Source organism: Lepidochelys olivacea, assembly GCF_965140295.1.
Source record: "Lepidochelys olivacea isolate rLepOli2 genome assembly, chromosome: 10".
NCBI lineage: Eukaryota > Metazoa > Chordata > Testudines > Cheloniidae > Lepidochelys > Lepidochelys olivacea.
Window position 1 is genome coordinate 11,920,897 of NC_140420.1, and position 18,294 is coordinate 11,939,190.

An 18,294-nucleotide genomic window follows, 5' to 3' on the forward strand; every position below is an offset into this window, starting at 1 on the left:
AGGCAAACTGGCATCATGTAGAGTGAGGGGATTGATTCTCCCCCTTGGCTAGCTCTGAAGTGTTACGGATCTGCTCTTGGCTCATTAAGTTTTGTGGACACCAAACCTTGCAAGGAGTTAAAGATATCCGTCTGCTTCACTTGTGGGAATCAGCTAATCTTTTTCATAAGTCAGCTATTTTGGGGGCAGGAAAAGAGAATGAATTTAGTAGACCAGCCTTTTACATGTGAAGACATTAGTTCAGTTAGAACTGAAATGAGTTTTACAATCTCAGCCTACTCCTTCATGGACACCCTGCAGAAAGCATCTAAATGCAGTTAAACACAGTTGGCAGCCTTCCTGAAGAGGGGCCCAGTCCAGGATTGAAATAGCAGGGCACTGCAAGCTAACAAGAGGTTAATTAGTAATGCTTAATATTGAAAAGGGATATGCAGATAGTAAGTTTGGTGTTGGTAAAGTTCAAGGCACATTGACAGAGATGCAGCTTCAGATCACCTGCTGTATCCTCCGTTTTGGCTCAGAGCAGTTCTGGTTCTCGTCTTAAAAGGCTTTATTTGAAATAGTCCAGAGTTTAGAAATTGCATGGGACACCTTACATGCCCTCAGCTGTGTATCTCCCAGATGTGCACATTTTCTTCTCCCCACCCTCTCCCATGGCTCACTTTCCTGTGTCTAGGCTCTGGTATGGGGTCAGTATCAGTTGTTTTCCTTTGTCCTGAAGGATCTGTGTGAGAGGCACGAGAAGGGAGTACTGCACAAACACCAGCGAGCTTTGCACAAGTATAGCATGATGAAGAAGCAGATGATGAGTGCCACTGTGCAGAACAAGGAGCCAGAGTCCGTGGAACAGCTGGAGTCACGAATTGTGGAGGTAGGGGGCAGATGTTTCTGTGTGTGTGGGAGTGATGGGTTGCATGTGTATTGGATGGAAACTTCTTCCTAATACTGCCATAATGTGGCTTATCCGTGTTTTTGGAAGAGGCAGAAAGGGTCACCCATAGATCTTAGTCTTATTCAGATTAAGTGCTGTGCTGCAAGGAAAGTGTCTTTGTTCTAATGAACACTTACTGCTGGTGTTTGGCATCAAAAACAAGGTGGTCCAATATAGCTGCCTGTAGGAAGTGCAGAAATGCACAATCTGCATGGTGGAAAGTGCTTGCTATGTGACCTCTCCAGTTGCTGTCAAGCAAAATGGGCACAGGACTGCATTTCTGATTTTTGGCAAGTGCTTGAGTTACAGGGTGGAGAGGAGAACTTGTGCTCTGCTGGTGTGAGTGCACACTGAGGATGATGCATTTCTTCCAGCCCCCCGTGCACCTCCCTTCTGGACAGTGAGGTTAACTGGGTTTTTTGTCTCTCAGCAGGAGAATGCCATCATGACCATGGAGCTGCGGAATTACTTTTCTTTGTACTGCCTGCACCAGGAGACACAGCTAATCCATATCTACCTGCCTCTCACTTCCCACATCTTGGGAGCTTTTGTCAACTCCCAGATCCAGGGCCATAAAGAGGTAAGTTCTTCAGTCAACTTGCCTCCCTTCCTCCAGTTGAAAATATGTATTTGAGCTGTTTGTTTTTCCCTCTTTCTCAAAGAGTGGGGCTCTGCTTGGGAAGGTGGCGCTGATAAACCGTGTGTGTGTGTGTATTTCCAGTCTCCGCACTCCCCAGGGTGACTTTAGCTTTGGAGCTGTCTGAGATAATCATCTGTGGAATGCTGGTTATTCAGTTGCAGATGCTGTATATTTGCTAGATGGATTTGCTTTTTTGCTTCCTGTTAAACAGAAATTATATAGCAAGAAAAAGGACCTAACGGGGTGGGCAAACTATGGCCCGTAGGCTGCATCTGGCCCATGAGAGCTTTTAATCCGTCCCTTGAGCTCCATTGCCCCGCTCTGGCCAAGGAGCAGAGTTTGCGGCTTGCTCTGCTCCGGCGCCCTGATCCTGCTCCCCAGCAGGAGCGTGGGCGGATAGGGGGAGCAGGGCAAGCCCCTGACCCTGCTCCCTGGCTGGAGAACCGGGTGGTGGAGTGGGGCAAGTGATGGGGTAGACCTGCCCTGGATGATAAGTGTGTGGGCCATGGCCCACCCAGGCCCACCTGTGGCTACGTCCTGGTGCAGCGTGTCTTTTCTGATTTAAAAAAAAAAACCAAACATTGTGGTCACAGCTCTTTGTTCATGGCCTGCCATACAATTTCCATACCCAGATGTGGCCCTCAGGCCAAAAAGGTTGCCCACCTCTGACCTAACAGGTTGCCTTGTTATGTGTTTAAATAAATCATTCAGCATTTCCTAGGTTCGGACTTCTTTCCATGCATTGCTTCATGGAAGTGTTTGTTAGGGGAGACCGTTTAAGTGGAGGGCTCTAACCAAGCCTTCAAAACTCTGTCTCTTCCCCGTCTACCTATTTTGGTAAGGATGACAGGATCTTCAGAGAGCTGCAGTAAAGCACCAGTTTGATGGAGGGGAGCTTTGGAATTACTGGTTTTCCATATAACATTTCTGCAAATGCATTGGCTTTTGACCAACCTCCAACACAGCTTAGTGCTGCCAAGAACTCAGACTTCTGAGTGTGCTGTGTGACAAGGTGATGACCCACCAAGCTGTTTTGCTTTCTTTCCTCCAGATGAGTAAAGTTTGGAATGAACTGAAGCCGAAGTTGAGCTGCCTGTTTGTGGGACCCCACAACATGCCGACACCACCGTTGTCACCCCCAGAGGGCAACTTCTTTTCCAATTAACGCTCCGAGATCTGACACTGACCAAGTCGAAGTGCAGTCCAGAGAGGGGTGTGACCTCTATCTCCAGATATTAAAAGGAATCCTCCAAACAGCTATTTTTATACTGCTGCTTTGAGCTGCTCTCTGACTTATGGACAGACTGGAAACAGAAGCACATACACATACAGAGCACATACAGAGAGAGACAATCTCTTGATTTTTGTTCTTTATTTTGAAGAAGACTTGGGGCACGACTGAGATTCTTTGCCCCAGAGGTCCTCTGCCTAAGGACTGGAAGTGGCTTGGTACATCACGTGCTGCAGTTCAGCTATTGCTGAAGTCCCATGCCGCTCATACTAACTACCCTCTTACAGCTATCTACACATATACTGGCCAATGTCTACAGTGCTGAGACGCACAGGATGTCCAAAGCATTCCTTGCTATTTAAGCTTGGGACCCAAACCAGAGGCATATGTGGGTAAGGAGAGCTGAAGGCTAGCCTCCCTTTCTCCCCAGGTTCATTGGTTAGGTGTTTGATTTCATATTGCTAGATCCACATGCAAAACAGGGGAAAGCTTCTGGGTGGCTCTCTGGCTCTGCTGGGTGGGTCAGTGCTGGTTGTGATGTTTCCCAGTGTGGGAGTTGAACCTGTGTCACAGGAAAGCACAGGGCATATTTGCTCATAAGTAGTAATGTGTGGCCACAGATTACCTTGCTGAACAGCATTTCTTATGGGAGTCTGCCTGCCACATGCATAGAAAATAGCTGACTGAAACGATGATACACCCCTTAGAAAGGGATAACTTTTCATACTGTTGAAGCAGGACAGCTCTGGGGTGATTAACTTTCCTGGGAAGAGCTGGAGTCTTCACTCCTGGGTGTCTGTGTTACACGCTGGTATCCTCAGAGGATGGCTGCCTGTAAAAGCCCAAATTGGCTAAGGCTGATGTTCCCTCTGATCTACTGTTAATTGTTACATAACCAGGACAGGACTGAAAATGATCAGTTCATCAGCAAGAGTCAGTATTTATCATGGTGATGCTGCCGCTCTTTTCTGGCAGCACCACCATGATCATCTTCTCTTGAAGATGAAGGCAAACGCCTTGAGGTGAAGGAGGCAATAAGCTTTAAGTGAGTGAAAAGGAAACACACTAGCTAGGAAGAATGAGCTGTCAAATTTGGACCATAATTATTTCCCTAGTCCAGGTAACTTGTCTATTTAGGGGGAGTATTTCAACTTCTCTAATCCTAGAATTCTGATTCTTATATATAGTGTTTAGTTTCTGCTGCAAGAGGAACTATGATTGAAATAACGAAAGTTACTTGACCTACGTCGCTAAGCTAATCAGTGTTCTGGTGTCTGGGACAGGCAGGGCCCTTCCATCTTTGAGAAACCACCACTGTGGGACAGGGGCTACACTAGATTGTCCTACATAGGACACTGGGTGTGTCTACGCTGCAGTCATCAGATGTGACTACACCATGTGTAGGCATAGCCAAGCTCGCTATACTCTAGCTAGCTCAGCTGCTGGGAGCAGTGAAGCCCTGGCAGCGCACAATTCAGCGCTGACTGTACAAATGTGTCCAGAACCCGGGTAATTACTGGGATGACTAGCTCATGCTGAAACCCATGCTGCTATTGCTTCGCTCCTCCTCACACACAAGCTAGCTTGATTAAACTAGCTATGTGAACTGCAGCCACACTCTCTTAATGCAGTGTAAACATGCCCGGTGTATGTCGATTTCTCGGTGCTGTGGCTAGAGGGAGCTGCGGTGAATGTAAAAACCGGTCCTACATAAAATGCATTGCTTGTTGCGTGTTAGCAGCTTAAGTGCTAACTCTGTCTAACGCTTGCTCAAAATGTTTCCCTTGCAACTAATCTACCGTGCTTTGCACGAGCCCGAGACAGGTGCCAGTGACTCTTTGGAAGAGAATACCAAGGAATACAGAAGAGATTCTATTCACAAACTAAGACAAATTACTAAGACCATAAATGTATGTACAGTGTAATAATAAACCACCATTTTGAGTGGCAGACAGGAAAAATTTCTCCATTTGACCTTGTTTAGACTAGGAAGATAGGTTGCTTTATGTTAGCTTACATTAAATTTTACTGTGTTTTTAAACAGTGTGCAGACAGGATCAATACTTTTAAAGATGTGTTGCCTGGTTGTGGTCAACCCTAGCTTCCCGCCCCCAGCATAAATCTTTTTATTTGTCTGATAATTGAAGAGTAGTTTGTCTGCTGTTAAACAAATAATCAAAATAAGAAAATACTGTACATTGTCTTGGAAAAGTTTGGATCTCCCGTTTAATCAAATGGGGAGCCGCATTGCCGCTATCAGTTGTCTAATAGAGGCTGATTGTCGGCATAGCAAAGAATTGGCTCTAGTAGAAAGAAACCCTGCCCTTTTCACAGTTATAAAAAGCCTGAAAGTGTAACAGCTATTTCTAAAAACTCTTAAGGCTAATATTAAATATTTAGTGGTCCAAGGGATAACTGCTCATTACTGTTCTTTAAGCAGCAGCCCTTACAGGCTCTGCCTGTGGAATTCAGTAGGATAATTAGATTTATATCTGTCGCAGGCTTAACCTATCTTAAAAAGAAATGTTTCATTGGAGTAGCTCGGAGTGAGAATACACCTATTCGTGCAGTCGCCTTGTCCTAGCCCCTGAATGAAGACAGGGATGAGCATACTCTGCTTCACTGAGGACTGCAGTTGTTATTCAACAACTTCTGCTAAGTTTTGGGCAGCTTTCAAGAGAGAAAGAGTGCCTAGTGTTCGTATACCTGATACAGCCAATGCCACATCCTGGGGGATTGCCTTGGTTACTGCTCTCTCTGTGGAGCATCTTCCCTTCACACTGTGGTCCATACAAGCTTTAACTTGCAAACCTATTTTTACAGACTTAGCCATTCTGGTCTGAAGTCCAAATGGGTGGTGGCATGACTACTTCCAGCAGCAGAGAAGGGGCTTCTGCACTTGTATTCTCCTCTTAGTTTAGGGGTCAATGCAGTTCGCAGAGACAGCGTCTATTACAACTTCTCTACTGTGGAAGAGTGAAGGGTAGAAAAGTCAAACTGACTTCAGTTCTCTGTGTGCCCCATATGCAATGTAGAGGAAGCAGAACCAGTTGCTTCCATGGTGCTGTTATGGTCCATGCTGTGTTCAGACTAACAAAGAGAAATAGTGAAAACAAAACATAATGCATTAAATAAGCAGTTCCCAATACCAGAGCTGGTAGGGCATTAACTTGCCAGATTTTCTCCGATGACTGGAATTAGTTTTGAATTAATGTTGAGCACAACAGGAAATGAGTTCAACGGGGCATGCCAGTTAGGGTGTGCCTGCTGCTGCTGTGAGCTCTAGCACCAAAGAGTTAATGTGCCTTTCTGAATGGAAGCTTTCTCTGCACATATTGATCTCATGGGGCTTCCACCCATTTGCGATGTGACTTTGTAGATAAGGCATCCAGACTTACAATTTTCAGTGCAAGAGTGTCTGCACCAGAATGTCTTGAAGAAGCCGGGTCTGTAGATGAGTACGAAGCCGGTGAGGAGAACCTGACTCTTTAGTACAGAAATTGGTCTCCTTTCCACCAAAACAGCCATGTAGCCTGCCTTTCCTATTGCCACCGCTGTTTCTAATCGGAAGGGGACAACATGCGGTGCCCACTCTGACCAGCCGCACAGAAGGGTTTACAGATGGGGAAACTTTCCAAAATATCACTCCCCCCCTCACCTGTGACTTTCTGATGGGATCACTATGTTTAAACAGTGCCTTGTTCTCCTCTTGTCTCTGCTCCATCTGCTCTTCCTTTTTGATCACCCATGGAAGTCACTGCTGAATTTGTAACAGGCTAGCTGCACAAGTTCAAGATTGTGACTTTACTGAAAGATGCAGCAGCAGCTCAGGTGAGGACAGAATTCAAAATACTGGTCTCTGCAATAGCAGCAGAGGTAATAGTGTTTGTAATACAGAATGAATGGCAGGGGCACAAGGCTTGCCACGTGCATGAGGAATGGCACTTTGACTAGTACAGACTATTCAGAGCAGTTGGACGGAGATAGGAAGAGGCAGGCTTGGTTGGAGGATGTGAATTTTACCTGCTTGGGAAAATCCTGTATCTTTGCTTTGCTCAAATAGTCTTATGTATGAAGCACTTTATCAAACTGCAGGAATTAGAAAACTATTACTACAACTGATAGACTGGAAATGTTTACAGATTATATCTCCAACTGTGTTTAAAAAATATGTATTTGTAAGACAAAAAAAAACAACCTTGTATAAGACATTGAGAGTGGCTTTATTATTTCTGGTATGGACTGATCAAACTCATTGCCCTGCATGCTGAGTTGGGAGCAGACCCAAGCCCTGTACAGCTCACCTGCTGCTGTCTTGGGGTGAAACCTATTAGAAAGCCCCTGCTGAAGGTTCTGAGCTTTATAGCACATTTTCACTTGTCTGCATGAAAAGCTGAGCTGGAGGGACAGTTAATAACCTTAACTATTCATTCACTGTTTAAATGGTTAAGAGAAATGAGAACCTGGGCAGTGCCTAAGCAATGCTATGCAACCACCTTGCTTTATTTTACCTGTTGCCACAACCTCCTGCTGCTTTGAGAGGAAAAGAACTAGAGCCATGCACGGTTCCATGCCCAGCCTCAGCTGGCTCTGAAGAAAAGGAAGCAACACACTGTCCCACTTTGTGGCATGAGTGGGGAAAAGAATTAAGGGGAGTGCTAATTCCAGTGCTGTGAAGAAAGTTAACTATTACACTCCAGTCTCTGTGCTGCTTGGGGCCAGGTCTCCGCTTCTGGACTATTTGTAAGGGCCTTTCAGAAATCATCTTGTCACTTCCCTGGAACATGAATCAGACCATGAATGCCATCTTCATTTTAGTATTTTTAATGTGGAACAGATTATTGAGCTAACTGTTAGAGGAGAAAGGGATACCATTGAATTATGGGAGTCATTACCCAAACCATAAGTGAAACACTCCACACCTTGGAACTGCACCAGCACAAAAACTGCTGTCTTTTGTTCTCCCTGAGGAGAAAAGCCACTTTTTCTCCTCCACCCATCCAGTAGATAAATCTCCTCTGCTGAGAAAGGAGAGCATTGCATACAGTGGCCACTGCTATGGCAGGTTCATGTCTAATAGTTGGGGCCTGGCCCAATATGGATAATGATGTATTTGATGAGGGTGGAATGCTGCTGTTTCCTCTTATACCTCCTCCACCTGTCTCAGCGTGTACTCCAGGATAGTGTCTAGCCCCTGGAACTTAAAATAGCCCAGGAACAACTTCTTTTGGAGCAGTAGGGGAAACCAGTAGACATCATCTGGCCACATGTGACTGAAAGGCACCTGATCCAGCTGAAACCACTGTGGGCACATTTCTAAAATAGGAAGAATAAAGAGGTTTGGGTAAACTTATTTCACTGCTGTTTTGTTTTAATGCTGGGTGTCCTAGGAGGGAAGGAAAGCACTTCCAACAACTATGATTCATAGGCCTGCACAGCTAGCTGGCTTCGTTTTGGAGGGACTGTAGGGGGAAATTGTCCAGAGGAAGAAGCAGGACTCTGGGAGGCAATAGGCTGCTAATGTTGCTCAGACAACATAGCCCTACTCAGCCACCACCCCCTTTCTAGTAAACCCTGGCAGGATGCTTCTGGCCAGGAGAATGAGGGCTGAGAGTCCAAAACTAATACTGAGGGTGTGTGTGTGTGTAAGACAAATTCAATGTGCATCATAGAGGCCTACGTGTGCATGGGACCAGCACCACCCCTTCTCCGCATATGCTTTTAAGTATTAGGAAATAGGGGCAAACAAATCTTCTTTGTGCTGCCACTTGCCCCATACTCCTACCATCGCTTTCTGTTGGCTCTCCATGAAAGCTGTCCGTCCGGAAGATGTGGACTTCCATGAGCTCAGAGTTACCTACAAACTCAAAGGTGATCTGACCCATCTTCTGCAAGTTGTCTACGGTCAATCCGCTCTCTTCCAGCAGCTCCCTACAAGAGGAACAGATATCTTTGCATGAGGGCGAGCAGTAGGGAAACACACACTCAACAGTTAACATCTGCACACACACCACTCTAGGGTGAAGGCAGGGAGACATCCTGCATCTTTTGCACAAACACGTTGTTCTAGTAACTAGAACCTCAGTGCTGGTGTGAGGCTTAGTGTGTGCAGTGCTTTGAGAACTTTTCAAATACTTATTATTAAATGCTGAATTATTCAAAGCATCCCATCTACCATATTTTCAGCAGTAGCAAGAGCCTAACAAACCAAGAGCACCCTGAAGAAAGGAGGCTCATCTCTCTCCCTCCCTCCATACACTGGCAGTAACTTACCTAAAAGGCTGTTATATAAAATGCAACCAAAGATGCTCTGTGAGAGGCCAGTTCTCTGCAAAGTAAACTACTTTATGCAGAAGGGAGCTTTGGAATACCCAGAAACAAGTAAAACTGGCTTGTAGCATACCCAGAGATTTACTGAAGCAATGCCAAACTCCCTGCCCATCCAAAGGAAAATTCAGGCATTTGTGAAAGGGCCAGGAGGTTGGGAGACATGGGCTTATGTCAGAAGAACTCTTCTATATGAAGTGGACATTAATTTTTATATGAAATTATTGATTCAGCTGTCATCTGCCATGTCACCTTCTGCTGCAATCCCAACAGAGTCCATAAAATAAATAGGAGTGGGCTGGTTCAATCAATAATTGGAGAGAGACCCAAGTGCTGCAGGAAGTCAGTATTAGTGACTCAGCAGCGGCCATTCTTCCTTTGAGCCCTTACTGAAACAATCCTGCAACACGGCCAAGGCAACACCGTGCTTCTTATCTTTTGGATGAAACTTAAAACAGGTTTACCAGAGAGTGTCTGGCACTTTTAGTAAAATAGATATTAATTTGGTATCCTAGCCAAATTACAATTCATGAAATTGTTTAGCACACTATTCATCAGTCATGTCCTCACCTGTTGTGTAGTGCACAGAGACTATTGCAAAAGGTGCTACTTACAGCTCAAGGCATTTTCAGTGATGGGTGAAGTGATTATCTACATAACCCTTAGCAACCTGCCATACTTAATTAGTTTACAAGGTGCTTAGTGATCTTCCCACAAAAGGCACTACAGAACTGACAAGTAATATTTAATTGGGCTGAGGCTTTTGTAATAAATTATATAAGTGGGGGGTGAGCGGGGAATCACCTGATCAGCTCCTGTGATTTTATCACAAGTCTCCTGATATTTGATGTTTTTCTTAAAGCTTCAGCTTTCATTTTTCAAAGAAAGTTTCCAGCCCTCAACATTGAAGCTAAAAGCTTGAAAAACGTGAACCCGAAAGATTCAAAACCCAGACGGCAAATAAAAAACCCCAGTGTTTTGGCTTTAAAAATTATGATTTAAAACAATCTCATGATTTTTTTAAAAGAGGGGCTGACTCGTGGTTTCTAAATGCTGGAGGCTGGTGATACTCCTGAGTTACACACCTGACTTGGAGATGGATGCATAGGATGTGGTCTTGTCTCCCACACCCCCAGGGCGCACGTGTACCCATCTCACCTGTGGGCTGCCTGCTCTATGGTCTCGCCTGCCTGCACTTTGCCCCCGAATCCGTTCCAGCGCCCAGCCCCGAATCCACGTTTCTTCATGCCCAGCAGCACCCGCTGGGGCTCCACCACCAACACCAGGGTGAAGAGCTTGCTTGTGAACATCGCCCCTGTCTGTGCAAAGGGGAGATGGGTCTGAGCCGGGCACTCGTGGGAGAGTGTGATCAGAAATTGTGCCCGCAGTGCATGGGACACACACAGGCAGGGGTGCTGGAACAATTTGTATCGTGGGGGTGCTGAGAGCCATTAGCCCACACTATAAACCCTGTGTATGATGGAAACCACTTCAAGCCAGGCACCCTCATATTTCCAGCACCTATGTACACAGACTGCATGCGGAAGGGAAGGGACAATAGCCAGGAGGTTGTGCTGCTGTGCCCGGTCCTGTCCCCTACTTAGCCCCAGAAATTGCTGATTAAAACCAATCACCCCCCTTCAGCGCTGAGCCCATCACTGCCCTAGCTGCACCTAGCTCGGCTGCTCTGCCCTCCCGCCATCACTAACCTGTCCCGCCTGTCTCGACCCCCATCACTCACCTGTTCCGGCCCAGCCTGTCCCGCCCCACATCAGTAACCTAGCCGCCCCCAGCCCGCTCCGACCCATCACTCACCTGGCCCAGCCCAGCCCGCCCCCCCTCACTCACCTGTCCCGGCCCAGCCTGTCCCGCCCCACATCAGTAACCTCGCCGCCCCCAGCCCGCTCCGACCCATCACTCACCTGGCCCAGCCCAGCCCGCCCCCCATCACTCACCTGGCCCAGCCTGTCCCGCCCCACATCAGTAACCTAGCCGCCCCCAGCCCGCTCCGCCCCATCACTCACCTGGCCCAGCCCAGCCCGCCCCCCATCACTCACCTGTCCCGGCCCAGCCTGTCCCGCCCCACATCAGTAACCTAGCCACCCCCAGCCCGCTCCGCCCCATCACTCACCCGGCCCAGCCCAGCCCGCCCCCCATCACTCACCTGGCCCGGCCCAGCCTGTCCCGCCCCACATCAGTAACCTAGCCGCCCCCAGCCCGCTCCGACCCATCACTCACCTGGCCCAGCCCATCCTGTCCCGCCCCACATCAGTAACCTAGCGGCCCCTGGCCCACTCCGCCCCATCACTCACCTGGCCCCGCCCCCATCACTCACCTGGCCCGGCCCAGCCCCCCAACGAACCCGGCCTGGCGGTCCCACGTGCAGCGCCCCTGCGCCGCCGGTTGCTCCGTTGAAAACGGCCCGACTGGAAGCAGGAGCCGGAAAGCCGCTTTCTCCCCTCCCCGGCGCTGCGCGGAGCCGGAACCCGCGGCGCAGAGCGTGTTTCAGGCGGGGAGGCCTCAGAGGAGACCCTGGGAGCCGGGCGGGGCTGTGGGCCGGAGCCATGAGCCGGTGAGGGGGCCCGGCGCGGGGCTGGGGGGCTGCTCCCCGCGGGGAGCTCCGCCCTGGGGTCCCTGCGCGGTTTGGTCGCTCTGGTCTTCCCGCGTTGGGCGGGCGGGCAGGGGGTGCAGCGGGGCGAGTCTGACAGCGGGGAGCTGGGGATTGAACCCAGTGACGGCCCGGTCGGGAGACACTTGTGACTAGCCACGGTACCGTCCCCTCGGGAGCGGGGTTTAAGGGGGGGGGGGTGTCTCTGCTGCTGCTGCTGCTCACAGGGTGCTCCCTGTCACCGTGGCGCATTGCAGGGGGCGGGGTGTGGCTCCCCAGGGCTGGGATAAGACTCCATTCCATATCCCTTGTTCTGTTCGTCGCCTGTCCCACTGAGCCCCTATTTGGGCCTGGAGGATCTGTGTGCGCGCAAACCCCCTTTCCCCAAGGCCTGTCGCATCACAGAGGGCAGGGGTGCCACTTTTGTTGCTTTGAAGGAAAAACTTCAGACTTGTTAATATTTGAAATCTAGAAATGGGGACAGTTGGGGAGAGAAAAAAGGGGGGGGAATCATTGTTGAGCTCACTCAAATGGACTCAGTTTGAAATCGCTGGAACGGAAAGAAAAAGAAAGAGATGCAGAGGATTAACTATTGTATGCTAAAACACTTATGACTGTCCCAAAAATGGGGACAATCGGTATGTTCTGGGATTGAAATTCTACCGCATGAGTCTGACACTGTGATGTTGAGCTGATATATTCCTTTGCAGCATCATTGCATACCATGTGACAATGGGTCATGGTCCCTGAATAACGTGATACAACATGCCAGTGCTACAAGGGCCCCAAACTGATATTGGCCTTTGTGATTGTCTCAAAAGCATCACTTATATGGGGGGTTACCTAATCAAAAATCAGAAAGAGCTTACAAATAGTGGATTGGATTGTTACCCTGTGTCTGGGTCCTTATCACACATGCAGATTTCTCTTGGTACATATAACTTGTAACCGTGAGGGTGATTTAACCATTAGAACAACTTATAGAGGGATGTAGTAGATTCTTCACCACTTGAAGAATCAAGATGGAATAGCTTTCTAAAAACATGCTGTAGGTCAGACACAAGATAAGGGTTGGAATTACTGGGTGAAATTCTATGGTCTTGCAGGAGGTGAGATTAGGTAATCATAATAGGTGGTCCCTTCTGGCCTTCAAGTCTATGAATCAATGTTTATAAAACAGCTGTTATTGGGAAAGATGAAGGAGAATTTAGACTAAATCTATTAGTGGGAAAAGGAGACTTTTGGAGGAGTAATGTTAACTAACCTTTTTTCTTAGTGAATTTAGTGTTGGGGTGAGGTTCCTTAATGACAGCTCTGGTGACTGAATGCCTCTCTCTATCCACAGAACAGCTACAACATGGTGTCCTTTCACTATGTTTAAAGAACTACTTTTAGGAGAAAGAGGGGCATCCAGATTCATTTGTTTCTTAGTGCCTTTGCCACTGCCAACAAAGGTGCCTAGTGTGCTAACAGTGATGGTGTGTGTTGCAAAGTGAACACCTATTCCCTAAAGACTGGACCAAGAAGAACCATCTAGCTTCACATAAGCTACCGGATTGGTGTGAGATGGTCATGGTATTCAATAATATCTATCTTGCAGAGTTGTTTCGAGGACTGGATAATGTTGATGCTGTTTTTAGGATACGAAAATCTCACTGTAAATGCTGAGCTCTTTGCGGGCACGGACCATCCTTTTGTTCTGTGTTTGTACAGTGCTGATGCAGAATAGGATCCTGGTCTATAATTACAGGTTTCAGAGTAGCAGCCATGTTAGTCTGTATTCGCAAAAAGAAAAGGAGGACTTGTGGCACCTTAGAGACTAACAAATTAGAGACTAAATAAATTTGTTAGTCTCTAAGGTGCCACAAGTTCTCCTTTTCTTTTTGGTCTATAATTGAAACTCTTGGATACTACTACAATACAAATAATAAATAATTATAATTATTAACTGCAGGTGCCCAATAGTCTTAAAATGAGCCAGTAAATTTCAGGAGTTCCATCTGTAGACGAGCTTACTGATAGATTGAAAGGAATGAGGTTAGAATTGGAGTCTGTTACTTTAGAGACATATGGTTGTCAAGTGCACAGTGGTTATGCAGAAACAGATTAACTTACCTTTCTTTTTTATAGTTATCAGAGGTTGGTGAGCGCTTCCCTTCAGTGCCAAAGGTTCCACACTGCTGCAGGATATCTAAAGAGCAAAACCGGGGCAGAGCATCGCTGGCTGGAGCGGCATCTTAAGGATCCATTTGTGCGGGCAACAAAACAGCATAATTATCGTTGCCGGAGTGCTTTCAAACTGCTGGAGATGGATGACAAACATAAGATTCTTTGTCCAGGGCTCTCTGTGATAGACTGCGGGGCAGCTCCTGGAGCTTGGAGTCAGGTTGCTGTACAGCGAGTCAATGCTTTGGGCTCTGGTGAGTGCACATGCTTAGCACCCAAAAGAACTAGACAATGCTGACTCAACCTACAGTCTGTGAGGAATGTCTTCTACTAATAGATTTAGCTGGGCTGAAGAAAGCTGAATGTGGGTGTGTGCTTCCATTCAGCACAGTCATTACTAGCTGTATAAAGTTTAAAGTATGCGGGGCTTTTTGTAACCATGCTGGTAATAAAGAGGAGCAACTCCTCTGGAGTGGAGAAGCCATCTTTAGGGAGTACCCAGCATTTCTCAAATGCGGCCACCCGGGCTTTTCTTGCGACTACAGCCTCCTGGGCAGGGCTGGTAGCAGGGGTGGGTAAAGCAGCGGCCCCTCTACCGGGACTGCCAGCAGTTGTTGGGCCCTGCTCCCCTCTGGGTGCCGCCGCCTCCTCCAGCTTTTGTGTCTCCAGTGAGTTCCCCACCTTCCTGGGGGTAGTGGGGTCAGGCTTCAGCGTTGGGGTGGCAGGTAGCAGGCTCCAGCCACGGGGCTTTGAGCTTCATTACCTAGCCAGGTGGTGGTGGGTTCTAGCCCTGAGTTAACCCCCACTACCCCTCTGCCTTGGCCCCCTCTGCCTACAAACCCACCTCCCCATCCAGGGCTTGCTGGGGCTGAGTAAGTCTGCTGTGAAAAGTGATATTTGTATGTTTGTTAATATTACTTTTCACAGACTTAATATCTAGGGAGTCTTAAAAAAAAAAATAGCTACCAAAAAAGCGAAAGAAACAACAAAAAAAGACAATGTGCAAAGCACCTTTATTTGTGTTTCTGTTCTGTTTAGGTCCAGTAAAGAATAGAGACAGCTGTACATTATTTTTATTATTGAGTTTGCCAAAAAAATCCTATATAAATAAATTACAATGACTTGGACATGTATATGCCAATTTTCTCTTTACCCCGGGGGGGTGCTCAACTCCCCTTCCTCCCCAGGCCTGCCCCCCCTCCTTCACATCTTCTCCCAAGCGCCTGCTCTGCCCCTGCTCTTGACCCCACCCCAAGACCCCACCCCTGCTCTTGACCCCACCCCCACTCCTGTCCTGCCCCTGCTCTGCCCCCAGGCCTGTCCCCACTCCACCTCTTACCCCAAGACCTCATCCCTGTCCCGCCTCTGCTCCACCACCACCCCACCTCTTCCTGCCCCCTCCCCTGAGCATGCCCCATCCCTGTTCCTCCCCTCCCTCCCAGCGCTTCCTGCACGCAGTGGAACAGCTGATCGTGGTGGTTGGGAGGCGCTGGGAGGGAGTGGGAGGAGTTGATCAGTGGGGCTGCATGCAGGCGGGCTGGAGGTGCTGTGGGGGAGCTTAGCTGCCAATCGGTGCTAAGCACCCACTAATTTTTTTCCGTGGCTGCTCCAGGGCTGGAGCACCCATGGAGTCCGTGCCTATGCGTATCTGTGTGTATTTATTTGTTTTTCCTAAACTCAATTAAGTATTTTACGAAAAACTGTCAGAGCGGCCACCAGCAAGAGTTGGTGGCCACGTTGTGAGGCCACCAAAAATGTGTTGTGAGAACCCAGAAGGAGATGGCTCATGTATTGCAGAAGTGGCTAAAGCTCTTACATTGAGCTACTCTATGGTATATTATCTAAAGGCTAAAGAAAAGGGCTGGGCATAGGGGAAGAGGGGGTCTGTCCCCATCTCTGCCACTAGCTTAGAATAGGTCTACGCTAGCAACATGCTGTACTGTAGATACTTACTACACTGATGTAAGAGGTTGTTCCATTGTTACCTGGGGTTTTTTCAACACAAAGCTCTTGGTAACTTTTACTCTGTGCGAAGTGGTGTCAGGAAATAAATCCGGGGAGACACGGCTGTCCGACCAATAGATGGCTGGCACAAACAGGACAACACAAGAGTGCTTTCACTTAAAGCTAAACTTTACTTAGTCTCAAGCACTTACACACACGTCTGCAACACGTTAGTAAAACACCCCCAACCCTTGATAATTACCAAAGCTGAGTATGACTTTCGAGTGGCACAGTGGTAGGCTTCCGGTGGCCAAATCTTTCGTCTGCCAGTGGGGACTGCAAAATGTATCCAGAGGGAGAGTCCAAAAAGAGTCCAACTACCTCAAACTTTTCCTCGTTATTTATACATTAGTAATAGAATGACAGATCCCTTAAAGAAAACTTGTTAAGTAAGTAGTTTCAATTGTCAAGCAAGAGGTTCCTTCTGATTATCGATTAACCAGGTGTAGGTTTTTCCAGAGTTTGCAGCCTTGAGGCCCGCAATAAACATTCCTGGGGCACATCCTGCTCTTCTAAAATGCATGTATCAGCCACTTCAACACAATTCTTCTCAGGAAGGACGCGGGGTCAAGCTGCCCTCTCCTTGGCACCCAAAGACACCACCCCCCCTCCACCTGGTCTTGGTTAAGCTAATCCTGCTGACTTGGACAATTTACAGCCTGCTGACTTGTCTGCTTTTAGCAATAAGCCATAGTGCTTTCAGGCACATTACTGGTTTGCCAAAGTCTCCCCATACACCATCGCTGTAGTAAATCCACTTCTCTGAGACCATCCCTTAGTGGATAACCTCAGGCAAGAAGCTTAGCTTTTCTGTATCTTAATTTCCCTTTCTGTAAATGTGGTGGTAACATTGACCTCCTAGAGGTGTTGTGTTTTAATTCATTAATGTTTGTAAGGTGCTGTATAACAGGGCAAAGTACTGTTCTTATTGGCTGACTCCAGCAGAGCCTTACTGTTGATACACTGGGTAGAGATGGATGAAGAGGCTTTCTGGAATAGTGATCTTTAAAGAAAGCTTGCTTTTATTTTTTTTAATGTGCTAAAAATAACTAGGGTGAGATGAGCATAATAGATGAGCATTCTGGTTATAGGGGGGCTAGACGGCACTTTGTCAATGTGTGGTGTAGGTTTGTATATTGAACTCTGGGGAAACTCATGAATATGACTTGTATTGTTAGCAGTTCTTGTAATAAGAGTGATTAATTTGGAGATAGGGAGGTGTCTTGCATCTTCCATTCTTGCATTAACTCTTTGTTTCCTAGATCCTAATGCCCCTGTTGGTTTTGTCCTTGGAGTTGACCTTCTTCATATTTCCGCTCTGGAAGGAGCAGTCTTCCTTTCCAATGCTGACATTACAGATCCAGTCACGCTTAAGAAGATCCAGGAGCTCCTTCCTACAGAGAGGGCAGATGTTATCTTGAGTGACATGGCACCTAATGCCACAGGGATCCGAGAGTTAGATCATCAGAAGTTGATTAACTTGTGCTTGACGCTTTTGGATCTGTCCCAAAGCATCTTGCGGCCAAGAGGAACTATCCTCTGTAAATTCTGGGATGGACGGGAAGCCCATCTTCTCCAAAACAGACTAATGGAGCGCTTCCAGGACGTGAGAACTATAAAGCCTCAGTCCAGCCGGAAAGAGTCAGCGGAGATCTATTACTTGGCAAAACTGTACAATGATGGAGTGAAACATCAGAAACACTGATTGTGTCTGCCTTTATTGCAGTGGTTGTCAGTCACTGACTGGATACTTTGATTTGAAGTGTATTTAAAAAAAAATCCCAGCATTGAGACTCTGAAATTGAATTGCTTTATGGTTAAGCCTAATTTGGTGAAATCTGTCATTTATATAACATGATAGGTGTGCATCATGCTTTACAGGTACAAAATAAAACAAGGTTGTTGTCCCACTGAGTTCATAATCTAACTAGGCAAGTAAGAACATCCAGTCTAACTCCACCTCTGGGAAGAAAGCTCTTGGAAATGATATAAAAGCTGGCTGTAGGGGATGGAAACAAAAATAAAAGTTATTGATTTGTTTACAGCTGTACGTTTATTTCAAATTGCTACTCTGTGACTCTAGTCATGCTTTGAACAAAACATAAGGTGGATCTCATAATGAGAGTGAAGAGAAGGGACCTAGGAGTCAGTTTTACTTCCTCTGCATTTTTCCTAAGACTTAGTGCAATTTATTAGTGCACTCTTTGCCAAATAACCAGATGGGCTGAACCTTTCTATGCCAGACGTCTGCGTCAGGCTGAAGTTTTCTGGAAAACTTCAGCCAAAATCGTTAAGCTGTTTCTAAGAAAGAGGCTAGGAAAAATGCATGTTTTACCTGTATTAAAAACTTCAGGTGACTTATTCTTTGAGAAGGTCTGTTGTGCCTA

The 18,294-nt window shown here is 47.1% G+C and overlaps 3 protein-coding genes across 5 annotated transcripts in view; 2 read left to right on the top strand and 1 right to left on the bottom strand.

The window, feature by feature from the left end:
• The window catches only part of SNX8 (sorting nexin 8), a gene marked incomplete at its 5' end in the record, with an annotated part of 31,195 nt that extends 24,194 nt beyond the window's left edge, over positions 1-7,001 (top strand). The window contains 3 exon segments of the mRNA XM_084641291.1: positions 722-871; positions 1,362-1,511; positions 2,623-7,001. Of these exon segments, the coding sequence (XP_084497417.1) occupies positions 722-871; positions 1,362-1,511; positions 2,623-2,736 (414 nt within the window). The 3' untranslated portion in view covers positions 2,737-7,001.
• A 609-nt stretch (positions 7,002-7,610) lies between these two features.
• On the bottom strand, positions 7,611-13,986 carry NUDT1 (nudix hydrolase 1). 3 transcript variants are annotated; one of them, XM_084641294.1, is made up of 4 exons: positions 13,853-13,986; positions 10,288-10,448; positions 8,588-8,733; positions 7,611-8,118 (listed from the first exon to the last, which is right to left on the bottom strand). In XM_084641294.1, the coding sequence occupies exons 2-4, from the start codon at positions 10,437-10,439 to the stop codon at positions 7,946-7,948; spliced, it is 471 nt and encodes a 156-aa protein (XP_084497420.1). In that variant the 5' UTR covers positions 10,440-10,448; positions 13,853-13,986; the 3' UTR covers positions 7,611-7,945. The 3 variants fall into 3 exon arrangements, with proteins under 3 accessions (XP_084497420.1, XP_084497419.1, XP_084497421.1); XM_084641293.1 differs by lacking the exon at positions 13,853-13,986 and adding an exon at positions 11,465-11,587; XM_084641295.1 differs by lacking the exon at positions 13,853-13,986 and adding an exon at positions 11,294-11,321.
• MRM2 (mitochondrial rRNA methyltransferase 2) lies at positions 12,333-17,949 on the top strand. The gene is given in 4 exon segments (XM_084641292.1): positions 12,333-12,359; positions 12,362-12,375; positions 13,868-14,157; positions 17,170-17,949. Coding segments are annotated over 4 exon segments (759 nt in total). The 5' UTR covers positions 12,333-12,347; the 3' UTR covers positions 17,613-17,949.
• The last annotated feature ends 345 nt before the right edge of the window (positions 17,950-18,294 follow it).